This window comes from Musca vetustissima, unplaced genomic scaffold (genome assembly GCF_032173495.1).
Source record: "Musca vetustissima isolate MV318-11 ecotype Yass unplaced genomic scaffold, APGP_CSIRO_Mvet_v1 utg22235, whole genome shotgun sequence".
Classification (NCBI taxonomy): domain Eukaryota; kingdom Metazoa; phylum Arthropoda; class Insecta; order Diptera; family Muscidae; genus Musca; species Musca vetustissima.
Window position 1 is genome coordinate 95412 of NW_026887156.1, and position 16298 is coordinate 111709.

Below are 16298 nucleotides of genomic sequence, written 5' to 3' on the forward strand. Positions count from 1 at the left end.
CATAATATGCAAAACATATGTACCTCCTAATGTTCAGTATTTTGGGCGTTTTGGTCGTATTTTTCCGCCGAATTGGCTGTAATTTATTATTTTGAGTTCTTAATAGGTACCAAATCTCTCTACAAAAAATTATGTATATAGGTCCATTTTTTCGGGTAACCCCCATATAAGGGTACCCCCCAATTTTCGTTATTTTGGGGTTCTTGAGCGCGTTTTTCAGCCGAATTTGCTGAAATTTGCTACATTGGGTCCTAAATGTCTCCACAAAAATTATAAATATATGTCCACTTTTTCTGGTAGCCCCCATATAACGGTACCTCCTAATTTTCAGTATTTTGGGGGTTTTGGTCGTATTTTTCCACCGAATTGGCTCTAATTTATTATTTTGAGTTCTTAATAGGTACCAAATCTCTCTACAAAAAATTATGTATATAGATCCATTTTTTCGGGTAACTCCCATATAAGGGTACCCCCCAATTTTTGGTATTTTGGGGTTCTTTAGCGCGTTTTTTGTAGTCGTATATGGTAACAAATCTCTCTCTGATTTGTTCCGCGTTTTGAGTTTGGTTCTAAGACTCTATTGTAATCATTTCACCTGCGGAGTATAGCGAGATAAAAAATTAGAACGTAAGGTTCGATAATGAACTATAGCCGTATTTAGACCTAGCCCATGTGTTTTTAGGCGGTTGTTTTCTTAACTTCCAAATGATCACAGCTTTGCGAAAACATTTTCATTGTTGTAATATTTCAAATTGCAAACATTTTGGTTTTAATTAATAATTTTGTACGAATACTAACAATTGTAGGATTGTAGAACTCGTGATTTTGCTTCGTTTAGTGTAAATCTCATGAATGTGCTTACCGTAGCACATTTGCAATTGGGTTCCAAAGACGAAATTTTTGTGCGTAAATTTTTATAAAAAAAATATTTTTTGAGTCTAAATTTATGAAAGTTCATTTAAATGTCGTGAAGCGTACTTTTAGTTTTTTACGCGTCGAATCTAATGATCCCAGCCATGTTCTATTCCGTTCAATGTAGGAAAAATTGCAAAAATTTATTTTGACAAAATCGCGTATATAATCGCGTTTTTCTTCGATTTGTTCTACATTCATATTTGTATTATCATATACACGAATCTGTGTGAAAATATGTCAAAAGTACATCGATACACAAATAATATGCGTATTTTGCCAAAAATTGATTGTGACCAGGTTGCGAAGAATGATTAAAATACGCACGGATGCTCACGGGCGAAATGAATGTTTTCAATTTGTACCGAATGATAGAGTTTCAATGAATGCACAAGGATTTGCATTCTCTCGCGAATGTTCGCATTGTACGAAAAATTCACGAACGATAAAATTTCGCTGCAAGCGTCGTCGATTCATTCGTTCGCAAGCATTTGTTGCTGAAGAATACTCTGTAAGATGCTGATTTGATTCTAACGTAATACTAGTGTCAATATGAATTTGAAAAATTATGTTTTTAAAAATAAATATCACCCAACAGGAAAATTGGGATCACATACAATTTGAAATTGTTCTTTATTAAATATGGTCTGGTATTCGATTTACTCAATCTGCCTGTTGGGAAAGTTTGAGAAAGCAAATCTATCTTCATTGAATAACTTGCAATTTCCTGCATTTTCATATGTGTTCCAAATATAAGTGGCAATGGCTCAATCATAGGAATTATAGGACGGATGTGGAAGCGATAGAGATATAAATTTGATAGATTTTCATTCACATTTTTCAAATTTTATTTTGAGGATTAGAAAATATTTCATTTTTAAAATAAATAAATTTTTTTGTTTGTTTACATTTTCTTGTCAAATGGCGTTGACACTAATATAACTTACAACAACAAATTTCCATGTGGTTGTTGTATCGTTTGTTGTACAACAACACTTGCTGTTACCTTCTATTATTATACCATGATACTGTAACTGCAATATAGTTGGTAATTTTTAAAACCAAAACTCTTAACAGAGGAATCTACCGATATTTAACAATCATCTAAAAGAATTTGTAGAAGAAATCGTCACATGTGTTAGAAGATCTAGACAAAACCTTCCCTTAACCATACTAAAAATCAAAAATTGAAAAAAAACAAAATCATTTTGTGGCAATTCAAAAATGTATTTATTTTCTTTTCAGGTATTTTCATGATTTTTTTTTGCGACTATTTAACCGTATTTCAATGTGATTTGACAAGTATGCAACGACAACAAATGTGTTTAACCCAGAGCTCCGATTTGCTCGATTTTACTCGCGAGTGAAAAATACTCCCGAGTGCGGGTACGAGAAGAGTACGAGTTTTTTAAGGAGTATACTCTTCACTCTTTTATTTTGTTTGGGAGTGCTCACAAGTACTCCTTATTGAAGAAAAAGAGTGGGAGTTAAAATGTTCGAAATAGAGTAAGAGTTCACTCTAAGAGTGAAATCGAGTGGACAATTAAATTTGATTTTTTGGTTGTTTGTATGTGCGTAGTAGCAAACTGTTAATGTTGTTGATCTTTTGTGTGATGTGGGGAGATAGATCATATGCATCATTACACATGTGACAAGTTACAAACCAAACATCACAAAACAAACAAAAAACACAAACAACATCAAACGGAACAACGGTATCAAAAAAAATAATAATAAAACAGTACTCGACAAGAGTGGAATCTGCTCGATTTCGAGCGAATTTCACACCCACTCGAATACGAGCGAAGCACTTGCGCTCTTATTTGAGTGGAAGAGAAAAATAGAGTAAACTCGTTTTACTTTTTCTACTCGCAGGAGTACTCCCGCTCGAATTCGAGCAAGTTTCACTCCTTACTCGAATTCGAGCGAGCATTTCGGAGCTCTGGTTTAACCATTTGTGAAGAAATTCGCGAATTACAACAAATAGGAATTGATTTAATATATATTTGAAATACAAGATTTAAAACCGTTAACGCGATCAAATTTCGAATCAGCATATTTTCCTTAACCTATGTACCAAAAATCGTCAATGTAATCGCAAAAAAAATTTCATTTTTTTTTGTATGGAAAATTATCAAGTATATTGCAGTTACAGTATCATGGTATAAAAATAGAAGTGTTGTTGTACATCGTATACCAGAGCATTTTTAACAAAGGACAATTTCAAATTGTATGCGATCCCAATTTTCCTGTTGGGTGATCTTTAAAAATATAATTTGTCATATTCATATTGCTGTTACCATCTTGAACCATCTTACAGTATATTCTTCAGCAACAAATGCTTGCGAACGAATGAATCGACGACGCTTGCAGCGAAATTTTATCGTTCTTGAATTTTTCGTGCAATGCAAACATTCGCGAGAGAATGCAAATCCTTGTGTTACAAAAGAATTTTGTAATTTCCCATATATTTCTACACTCTCCTAGCTTCATGCTGAAACTAAATTTTATACAAAAATATTCATTTATTAATAAAATATTTAGGTTTTAATATTAAATTTTAAATGTCGAAAAAAGTATCTGGCGTTATCAGGGTTAATATTGACTCCAATTCGGTATTTTGAGAATTGTGAATACGTTTTTCAACCGAATTGACTGTTATTTGATATTTTATATTCATATTGGCTGTCAAATGACAATACCAAAAAATCGCAAAAAAATCGTTTTATTATAGCCCCATATAACGGTAGACGTCGTTGTATGGAGGACTACCATTATATAGGGTATGTAACGTAATTTTCGGTATGTTGAAGGTCCTATCATAACATGCTGATGTTTACTTGTTTTGCTTTTACTTATCCATACAGAGTAAGGGGGCAAGCGAAATCGTATTTTTTCGCTTGTGAATATCCAGAATAAGGCTGAATATATTTTAAAATAAACCAATAAATGTTTTTGATTTTTCAAAGGTGGCTAATGGTATCAAACCCCGTGGATCCCGGTTAATTACCCAGCAAGGGTAAATAATATCGGTGGACACAGGTTTTTTGTTTTTTTCTTTTTTGCTTGAAATATCAACTGGAGGTTTTGTTTGATAGACAAAGATGTATTTCTGGGAGACATTTCACATGTGTGGCAAGTGCACATGCAAATGTAAGCCATTTTAAGTGAAGTTGCCAGATTTATATAAAAAAACTACATTGGGTAATTACATGGGTCAGATTTAAAGGTAAGGTTACTTTGGGGTAGGTTATTTAGGGGCAAACAAATGAAATGGGTAATTAAAATGGGGTAATTAAACGTGTAATTTTGTAAGGTATTGTACTGAAAATAACTGGTATTCCTAAATCGGATTGATTAACCGTGGAACGTAATTAAGCGTGGAGGTAATTAAGCGGGGAATACTGTATTCTTATCTGTTGATAAGATTTTGTTCAGAGTGCACTTGCATTTTTTTTAATTAGACTAATTATGATTATCAAATTAAATTTCACTTTATGAAAGCAAGGTATATAAGTAATAAAATCAGTACGGAATGAGTAAAGGTCCTGATACCTTACGCCACTTTGAGTAGGGGAGAGGGGGCACCTTTTCCGATCCGCAACCAATATTTTGTATATGATAAACTAGTTCTCTATCTGCGTAAACCACTTTGGCTAGCTTTTTCAGTTGTCGACAAAATGTACATGAGTGAACATGTTTTTGCAGATATGTATACTACTTTGTGGGGTCTCCGGCGAATATTTCGAGGTATTGCAAACGAAATGACAAATTAAATATTCACTTCACCTTATGGTGAAGGGTATTTTGAATATGCAACTCCTAATATTATCTAAAATACGTAGTGTAGTTCAATCGTATTTCGAAAATTACACTTTACTACAAATGCGCCAAAATTCACTAAACTCATTTTTCACCGTATATAGCCGTATATAGCCTTTTTTATGAGACTGTTGTATAGTAATTTATGTTAAGTCGCCATTTTCCTTTCAACAACTTGTCGCTCAGCTGCCCGGTCCTATTTTCTTTTATTATTATAATTATAATTGTCAGTTGGTAGAAAAGGTCTCTCGGTAACAGTGATTATATAACACTAACAAAAACAAATCAACAACAATAATAATAATAAATAGTTTCTACTGTCATTTGCCGGGTGATTCTTCCAAAGGCATTGAAATGTCATTCAGGCATTTGGGGTGTAAAAGCAACAAATCGTGATTTCCTATTTTGACCAATGGCTAATAACATACATACAAAGTCATCGTACATTTGAAACTGAAGGTATTCTGTGATGTCGCTGTCGACCAAATATCATCAACGGACACAGCGGAACGACCACAATATGACATTCACAAAGAATTGACGTGTATTTATAGATGAAGGAAGTCCTTTTCGTTGAGCTGAAGAAGTGTTTAAAGTCAAGCTAACGGGAGTCTTTATAGACGAGATGGAAAGGAATCTTTTAGACGAGCTGAGAATGTCAGACTTCAGCATCTCTTGAATAGATTGGTAGCACAAAGCGTCCTGTATATTAATAAATATTAAACAAGTTAAAACGATGTTATGTTCGGACCGGCCGAACTTATTATACCCTACACCAAGTGCTGCTAGGAGAAAACTCATGTTATGATAGGACCTTGAATATTCCGAAAAAGACGTGAAAAAAAGATGATTACCTAATAGGGGGACTAGCGTTTTATGGGGCTATAACAGAACGGGGCTATACAGAACGGGGATCAATATTGATGAGAATACAAATTACAGCCAATTTGGTTGAAAAACTTAAATTCCGACTTGGGTCAATATTAATCATTTTTAGTAGAAGGATGTGCTATACAATGATAACCCAAAATTACAGCCAATTTTGTTTTACCTACCCAAACTCTACAAAATAACGTAATTTGGAATGTAGCGTTATATGCTGAGTGATCAAATATCAAATTAGAACCAGCCTATTATTTCGTTTTTAACCTATATTCTCATCGAAGTGGCTATAATTTGGCATGTCGGATTCCTGATGAATAAAAAATTTTTTCGAGCAATTATCAATGTAGGTTAATGTTCAAAATATCCGTCCCGTATGCTACTCAGTTCCAGGGTCTGTGATTTGAAAGATTGTTTTTTCAGAGCATGGATAACCTAATACCATATAATGCAATAACATAGTCCCCATAAAAAGTTCACGATGATTTAAGGAATTTTAAATGCACTTCAGTTCGGCCGGCACATCATCTGGTCGACGAATAAGCATGGATGTTTTCATTATGATCAGTCAATATATAGCGGGTTAAATGGATCCAGACTTTTGTGTGAAAAAATGTTCAAATGTACATTCTATGGCGAATATATATTTACCCCCGAAGGATATAGCCGGGAAGCCGATAATATATCCAACAGGATTGGTTGGCCTTTAAATTTATACCGAATATATTGTTAAATGTATTCAGATATGGGAGTTGAACTAACATATGTACAGTTGACTGTTGATTGCTTTGAAATTTTACATGAAGTTCCGATAAACCAAAATTCACAAAGTTTGCAAGGGTAATGTAATGTTCTGACGGGCATTCGAACAACGTAGTTCGCTCTCAGAATTACGTACATGAATTAACCCGTTCATACAACACTATTCCTAATTCATGTCATCAGAGTTTTTTATTTCAAACTTTTTGTTTCTTGTTTTACGCCAAAATTCTATCATATTTACATGAATCACATATGGATCTAAATAGAAAAAAAAAATTATTCTCTTTCTCCTGACTATAGAATGAACCCATATCTATTTACTTTTAATTCATGTTTTCCATTTTTTCTGAAAATATTGCTGTTTTCATACATTTTTATATTTTCTAAATTCAAATGTCACATATAAAAATTTGGAGAATTTTTTGTTTGAGTGTCCCCAAATTTGTTTCTTGTTTTGTACGCTAATAAGAACCATGGGGAAAGAAATTCACATTGCATTAAGTAGATAACAAAATTTACATCCTGCTGCATATATAAAAAATAGACAATTTTTTACTTTTCATTCATCATTTTCAATATTACTAAAAAGTTTGAAAATGTTATAAATATTTTCAAGCTGTCAAAATTAATTTATTTTCGATAAATGCTCTCAGTTGTTAGGGATGGGACAAATTTCTTGGTGATTCAGAGAGTGTTTGGAATTGAACAACGTACAAAAGTCGGTGTTCGCTCAGACAATTTTGTATGGGGAACTAGGTAATTACTTCATAATTAAGGGTCGAACTACGAATGAGAGAGCGAACAACGCTCGTCTGTACATGGCATAAGGCCCACTATTTAGAAAGACTGTATTCATTAAGATCGGTCAATATCTAGCTCAAATGAGCCAAAATACCAACGTTTGAATCTTATGGCGTAAATGTCCATTCCGGTAGAACATGAATCCGAAAATATGCCATGATAAGAAAGAGCTGTTGACATCTAATCGGCCAAGAGGGTGAAAATATCGTCCAGACTCGGAATATAGATCCGAAGAAAATTAACTACTCCGCTCACCACCATAAGGTGGAGTTTATATTAAATTTGTCATTACATTTGCAACACCTCGAAATATTCACCGAGACTCCAAAATATATATATATATATATATATATATTCCTGATCAGAATAACATTATATATCGATTTTCACGTGTATGTCTGTTGAAATCACGATAGAAATTGCAATATTTAAGATAGAGCTTTGAAATTGCACACACATTGCTAGTACTCTCTTCTTACCAAAAATTATTACTTTTGACCCAAGTTTCAGGGTACACCCTAATATTCGGTGTTTGGGATATTTTGGACACGTTTTCAAACCGAATTGGCTGCAATTTGCCATTTTGGGTTTTCATTGAGTAACACGCAACCGTTCCCAAAAATTATTAATATTCACCCTAGTTTCATGGTAGCCCTATATAACAGTACCGCCAATATTCGATAGTTTGGAAACTTTAGACAGGATTTCCAAATCTCACTACCCAAAAATATCAACATTGATCTCTTTTTATTATAGCCACATATGTCCCACTTCTAGATATTTTGAGAATTCCAATCATCGTTTTCTCACGTCTTTTTCGATATATTTAAGGTCGTATCATAACATGAGTTTTCTCCTAGGAGCTCCCATTAATTTTAAATATTTTGATTGTCATCCATCATGTTATCTTGTTATTTACAAATTTACATATCTGCCATGTTATTAGTTAACATATCTCTGTTTCTTTTCCTTAATTTCAGATAAAATGGATACCGATCCAGCAATGGCCAACTTCAAAGTGTTGTACGTTTTAACACAACTATGCGGTCTGACAATGATCGTATTGATGGGTAGTTGGGTTGGTGTGCATATGGGCGGTGTAGGTGGCACCGATAATCCCGCATTGGAATTCAATTGGCACCCACTGCTAATGACAATCGGTTTGATCTTCTTGTACGGTAATGGTAAGTATAAAAAAATTTCAATGAAATTCATAAGATTCAAATTTCTGTGCAGCATCGCAAATTTAGTTCAATGGATGATTCAGTGTAGATAATCTAGGGCATTTCATACGTTTGGTATTGGATCAAAAAATGTCGACATTTTGAGGGGAAGGTACCAGAAGGAGTGGACCGATGAGTCCCATCTTCGAACATAATTTAAGTATGAAATAAATATTACGATGTGCACAATGTTTATGAAATTTCCAAATGTTGGTCCTGTGTATTTGGTAGGTACCAGATGGAATGGACCGATGGGTCCCATCTTCGGACCTGATTTAGAGAAGTTAAAAATATGATGATTTACAGAGTTTTGATGCAATTGAATATTGCATCGTTTAATATTGGATTTATAAATATTGCCAGTTTTGATACTTTCTGGCTGAGGTACTAAAAGGAACGGTACCAAGATGGAACTCCATATTCAGATCAGATCTAGGATTGATAAAAAATATTAGGATATACAAAATTTGCATGCAATTTGATATTGTATTTCCTTCAAATAAGATTTACAACGTTTTTTTAATATTGATCTTTTCTGGGGAGGTACTAGAAGGAGTTTTTAAAATGGAAGGGAACAAAGAGAAAATTCGAAAAAATGTATTCTGCCCAACCTAATATTTAAAAGCCAGACGGACGGACATTAGTAAATCGACCCACAACCGTACTAAAAATTATTAATGCTGAACCGTGTTTCAGGGTAGCCCCATATAACGATACCCCCAACATTCGGCATTTTGGGGATTTTGTGCACGTTTTCCAAACCGAATTTGTTGTAATTTGGTATTTTGGGTTCTTATTGTATCTCCGTACCAAAGAAGAAATAAAATCAATAAGGAAAATAGTAAATGGGGCCGACTATATGATTCCCTTCACCACTTTGGGTATATTCTATATATGGTCAATATTGCCAATTTTTTAATATTCCACTTTCAAAAAAATCGACTCTTTTGTTTTCATAGTATGTACATCAATGATTTTTGGTACACATATAGAGAAAAATGTTCTGACTCCGAAACCGTTCGCGATCAAATTTTTGGTTGATGCGCCGTCACTTGATGCTGACACAATAAATCGGCTATATCTTCAAGAGTTCTTGAGATTTTCACTTGAAATTTTGAAATTTTCACTTGAAAAAATTGACCCCGAGAATGGGGAGAGGGGGGGGGGGGGTGGTCCCCTTAAAGTAGACACAGCTTCCACCCAAATAAAGTTTGGAGGTCAATATCATGAAAAGTGTGCAATCCAAAGATATGCAGGCACTTCGGTCCACCATTTACCTTAAATCGAACGAAATTATATATGGGAGCTATATCTAAATCTGAACCGATTTTTCCCAATTTCAATAGGGTTCGTCCTTGGACTAAATAAATGAGATGTGCCAAATTAAATGTGACCTGTACATGGACAGACGGACGGACGGGCATGTATAAATCGACTTAGAAAGTGATTTATACATATGTTCAAAAGGAACCATGTTTCTATATCGTTTCCTTTGGCTTGTTACAAACATATGCTCATAAACATAATATACTGTACCACAGTTTGCTGAAGGGTATACAGTTTGCTGAAGGGTTTAATATTGACCCACGTTTTACGGTAGCCCTCATTATATGGTGCTGAAATTTGGTATAACGGCACCACCACATCTCCGCACTTAAAATTATTAATATAGACCCAAGTCGGTATTTTGAACGCGTTTTCATCCGAATTGGCTGTAATTTGGTGTTATTATTCCCATTGGCTGTCAAAGCTCCTAGGAGCCCTCATTAATTTCATATATTTTGATTATTGTCATCCTCATGGCGGAGGTTAAAAAGTTTGGCCGGGCCGAACTTAACATAGTTTTTACTTGTTCAATTTCGAATTCCGACCATATGGTACAGTATTTTTCGGTTAATTGCACATCAAAATTTGCACAAATTTTTGTTCAATTAACCGAGGAACCAATTTTCCGAACCCGCTTAATTGAATAGTTTGTTCAATTACAGTAATCATGCATAATTGGAACAACTAATGATTTAAAAAAATCCAATGTCAAATACAAATTTTTCCTTAGCAATAAACATATGTTTTGAATTAGTAGAGATGCCACCTAGTCTTTTTCACAAATTATGTCAAATAAGTATGTGGCAGATTTTTTTTCAATTATTATTATGCAATTAACCGGTGAAAAGTAAAAGGAAATTTAGTTTTGATGACATGAATTTTAAACCAATTAAGCGGGAAAATTAATTAACAGGGTTTAATTATCCGAGAAAATTTACATGTATTTTCCTATGAAATATTTTTTGCCCCATCATGTGGTTCAATTAAGCGTGGAAACCAATTAACCGTAGGGTCAATTAACCGAAAAATACTGTATAAGCTATTTTACTCGTTTTATTTAGTTAACAATGTGTAAACACATAATTATGGAAAATATATACGATATAAGATATAAATTTGTCCCCGTTCTTATCCCGTACATGTTCTTATTATTTTATTCACCACTTTACTTCCCAAAAACAATAGTTTAAGGCAAACTAAAAAGCATATAAATTATAATTTCTATAAGCCTAAAAGTATGCTTAGCAAAGACATATTTTAAGGCGGTATAGGTTTTTCATATAGATTTTTTTTAAATATATGCATATTTTTTACTCATGGATAATGAAAATTTTTATTTCTTTTAAACTTTTCTTCTTTATTTTCAGCCATTTTGGTTTATCGCGGCTTCCGTACACTGCGCAAAAAGACATTAAAGGTAACCCATGCTGCGCTACATATGGGTGCCTTTGTACTAACTGTGATCGCTTTAAAAACTGTTTTCGATTCGCATAATTTGGCCAAGACACCAATACCAAATATGTATTCGTTACACTCTTGGCTGGGCCTGTCGGCTGTATTGATTTTCTCATTGCAATATGTTATCGGGTTTATGGCCTACTTGGCTCCCGGTGCCAAGGAATCATTCCGTGCTGCATTGATGCCCTTGCATGTGTATTTTGGTCTATTTGGTTTTGCACTCTCAATAGCATCGGCCTGTATGGGCTTAACGGAAAAGGCCATATTTTCATTGTAAGTCCACTGGTATGATTATTCAAGTGATTTGATTAAACAAATTACATTTTTATTCTTACAGAGGCAGCAGTTATTCCCAGTTACCAAGCTCAGCTGTTATGGTTAATCTCTGCGGTGTCCTGTTTGTGGTCTTCGGTGGTTTGGTGGTATATCTGGCAACTAATCCAGCGTATAAGCGAAAACCCATACCTGAGGATACTGTACTCTTGACTGGTGCTGCGGAATAGATCATAGGAGCTTAAAGTGTTTGCAAGCGTCTTTAACATCTGTATTCCGATTTACGCAAAGAAACGTTGTCACAAAATTGTAAAGCTCAAATGTTTTTATTATTGTTTCTTTATTTGTTTAATATGTTGTAAAGTCTTTTTTAATGTTGTAAATTTCTAAAATTGTATTTGTATTCCTTTATTATATAAATATTTAATGTTCTACTACAAAAAGAAATAACTGCATAAAAGCTCGAAACGTCAGTGCAAAATTAATTGTGGTGCTACACAATAGGAAATAACACATTATTTTTTTTTTTTAAATTTTTTTGTTTAATTTAAATAAGCGTATGTGTTTTACACCAAATACCAGCATATTCATATATCCAAAAGTAAAAAAATTTAGAAATATAATTCAAATTGTTATTATTCCCCGCAAAAATGAAAAATCTATACTAAATTGTAATTTTATGACTAATCAAATAAACGATATATGGCCCATGTATACAATAACATTCTGTATGTATGTTTGTATTTTATGCTACTATACAATTATTAAATAAATATTATTAAATTATATTTATCTATACAAATAACAACGAATAAATCATTTTTGTTTACACACAGTAAGTTTCATTTACACATAATCTAATATTTTTATACCCTCCACCGCATCGGTCCACGTTTTTCAACCGAATTCGCTTAAAGATTGTAAATTGGGTTTTTTTTTTGCATACCAAATTACTACACCAAAAATTGTAAATATATATTCACTTTTTTCTAGTAGCCCCCCTATAACGGTATCAATTTGCAGTATTTTGGGGTTGTGAGTGCATTTTTCAACGAATTGGCTGTAATTTAGTACTTTGAGTTCTTATTATTGGGTAGAACATATCTCCAGTAAATATTATAAATATAGGTTAGTTTTATTGTGTAGCCCCCACATATTGGCACAGTGTTCTGAATTGTGTCTGGAATGAGTAAATAAATATAGCAATAGCAAATAGTTATTGAATGAAATCATGTTAAGTACAGGCTATTTTTTATCCGACGATGAAGGCGACTATACTGCCAATGAATTAAACACGAGACGAAAACAATTGCGACAAGAGTCAAACATATTTTGCATGACTGATTCTCAGTAAGTAACGACTATAATCAAATTTGTGAAAACTTATTCATCTGCTTTTAGATTTGTTAGTTACTTCAGGCTTAGTAAGGAAGCTTTCGAATATGTTTTGGGGCAAATCTCTCCTCCATGACCGAAAAAAGTCATCAAGTATCCCAAATATTCTGAAACTCGCAGAAACAATGCGGATACTTGCTGAAGGCAGTTACCAAAAGGGTGCCGGTAACGATTTCAATGTCAGCCTCTCGTCTATAAGCAATTGTTTCCGCGAATGCATAGAAGTAATACATAAGAATCTCTGTTCAAAATGGATTTCATTTCCTACTACAAAAGCAGACAAATATGAAATTAAGGAGTCTTTTTACAACAAAGCAGAATTTCCTGGAGTAATTGGATGTATAGTTGGAACACACATTAATATTATTGCCCCAAAAATGGAAGAGCGTTTTAAATATGTGAATAGGAAAGGTTTATATAGCCTCAATGTCACGTTGGTATGTAACATATATGCATGTGTATTACGATAGACTAATGAATGTATAGACGACGAAATGCTCTCACCAGCCCTCTCTGAATTGAGTCTGCTGAATGCGCTACTCAATTTTAAATGCCGATTTACTTAAATGTTTGAACCTTTTAATTTGGAATGTCACTAAATATTAGTTTTGATCAAAAACTATATCCTCAGATAAAAACATTAAACAAAAATACGCTATTTTCCCCATAAAAAGTCTTTAAAAATTGTTGAATTTTTTATTTTGAGTCACTTGACCGCGCATTTTTTGAGTATTTCGTCGTCTATATCTTTATTAGTCTATGGTATTACGCAAATGTGTTTACTCATAGACTTCGTATTTAGGTGTGTGTGATCATACATTACGGATAAGATATATATCATCTCATCATCTTTTCATGATTCATTAGTATTGAATACCAGTGATTTAAAGCAACATTTGATACAGAATTTTAATAATGGTGAAAGAAATACCAATTGATAAACTGAAATACCACACATACTAACATAATTTGATATTTAGCAATAACAATATTACTTAATATACTGGAGTATCAGTAAATGAAGATTTACCATCATGAAGAAAATATTATGCATATTTTTTATTGTGGAAATTTGACGTACATTTTTTTGGTAAATAGTTTGGGATATATATTTTCCATGAAATTTTTATTAACCCTATATTGATGCAATTCTTATAAGGCAAAACAACGTTTGCCGGGTCTGCTAGTATATACAGTGGTGGTCACGCAATTAAAACATTTATTGTGGTAAACATTTTCTGATCAGCCCTCGATTCGTTTGAAGTATTTTTGAAAACTTTTTAATTCAGAACACTTCAATATACTGCACTTAAGAGATTTAGTGTGAAAATAGAAAATTATTGCATGCAATTTTTTCATAAATAAAAATAAATAATAATTCTCAAAATAAATAAATATTTGAAATAATAACTCAAAAAAAAAAAATGTCAATTAACTTAAAGGAACGATTCAACTTCGATGGCCTTTATTGAAGAAGACCGGAATATTTGTGCAGTATGTGAGAAAATATCGATTGATATTGGCATTTATTATATCAAATCGATTGTTCGAGTAGTACAGAACATATTATTTATCAAAAAATATATCAGTCACAACGAAACGAACAGAGATCAACGCCTATGTTTACTAGTAAAAGTTTATGGCACACAGCAGCATTTTTGATAAAATATATTCTGCTGTGTGCCAGAAACTTTTACTCGTCAACATATGCGTTGATCTCTGTTCGTTTTGTTGTGACTGATATATTTTTTGATAAAAAATAAAGTACAGAATACTACTCGAAAATACAGAATACTACTCGAACAATCGATTTGATATAATAAATGCCAATATCAATCGATATTTTCTCACATTCTGAATGTTAGGTGTACTGTACAAAATTTTGGCAATTTTATAGATTTTACAGATTTTTTCAACATTTTTTTTCTGTAAATGATTTTATCGGATTGTTTTTTATTTGCATAACTTACCTAAATATAAGTGATTTTTTAAAAATATTTTCAAAAACATGCAGTAAAGTAAAAAAAACACACAATGTTTTAATTATGTGGCCACTTCAAAGTCGATTATGGAATTTATGGAAAAACTGCATGCAATCATTTTCTATTTTTACACTAAATCTCTTAAGTGCAGTGTATCGAAGTGTTCTGAATTAAACAATTTTCAAAAATACTTCAAACGAATCGAGGACTGATCAAAAAATGTTTACCACAATATATGTTTTAATTGCGTGACCACCATTGTATATATATATATATATATAAATGGAGCAAAAAATGTATACTTTTTGCAAAATAGTCAGGCTGAATCCCAGTTTGTTGTTTTTATAAAAAACAACTATTTATTAGTGGGGAAAGAGTAGCCTGTAATTGAAGGGAAAGGTTTTTAGGAAAGAACATTTTCGAAAACTGATCCTCATCATTGCAATATATATTGTCTCTTGGAAGATATAGCTGACCAACGACATATCAGAATTCCGCACATTTTATACGAACCTTTATGGTTTATGGAATTTCTTGTATATGGAATTGTTCTTCTTAACCTCGAAGTGAGGCTCCAGTGAAATTCTCATACAGTTTATGTTTTGGGCAAAAATGGGCAGCGTATATATTTAAGTTGTATTGCAACACCAACAAAGTCGTTGTGTGCATTTGTCGCGATGTGACAACACACAACAGTGGGAAAGGTATGGAATTGTTTGCCTTGTTAACCTCGAAGTGAGGCTCCAGCGAAATTCTCATACAGTTTATGTCGTTGGTCAGCTAAGTACTTCGCTTTGTTACAAGAGACATTTGGGTATGAAAGGTTTTTTGTATAGAAGCAATAGCTTCTAGGGAGAATATCCCAACAAAAAACTAAGGGAACTTATGAGGATCAGTGGCGTGATCCGAAACTATAGTCTTCCCTGCCTTACCCCTCGGCAAACAATGCCATACATTCCCCACTAATAAATAGTTGTTTTTTATAAAAATAACAAACTGGGATTCAGCCTGACTATTTTGGAAAAACAAAATACAAATATACAAAATACAAAAATACAAATTTGGAAAAACAAAATGGTAATTAAATTTAATTTGAGTTTCAAAAGGTTTGGTCAAGGTTGCACTGCCTCTGTGATCCTTAAACCCAGATCTATTTTTGCTCATTGGCTGCGTGTTTATAGCGATACCCTCGACTATAGGTGCCAACACACACACATCTGTATATGATGTTTGCTCACGATCGTAGGATTAAGACGGGGCGTGACTCATGGACAGATTAACGACACACGCCGGTACTGAGTTATTTAGGATCTGCAACGTAATTTCGTTGCAGATCCTAAATAACTCAGTTTTAGTCCGCAGGTACAAGGTCCTAAAGACTATCCCATTACCTCCGGTTTGAGTCTATCCGCCACATGGGAACGCGCTCAGTTGGAGACTGACCAGTAATGAAATACTGTCC

The 16298-nt window shown here is 33.3% G+C and overlaps 1 protein-coding gene across 1 annotated transcript; it reads left to right on the forward strand.

Annotated features, from left to right (window-relative positions):
* Positions 1-8147: 8147 nt before the first annotated feature.
* Positions 8148-11689, forward strand: LOC133334755 (plasma membrane ascorbate-dependent reductase CYBRD1-like). The gene is made up of 3 exons (XM_061543081.1): positions 8148-8363; positions 11096-11459; positions 11524-11689. Exons 1-3 carry the CDS (start codon positions 8165-8167, stop codon positions 11687-11689), a joined length of 729 nt encoding a protein of 242 aa, XP_061399065.1. The 5' UTR covers positions 8148-8164.
* The last annotated feature ends 4609 nt before the right edge of the window (positions 11690-16298 follow it).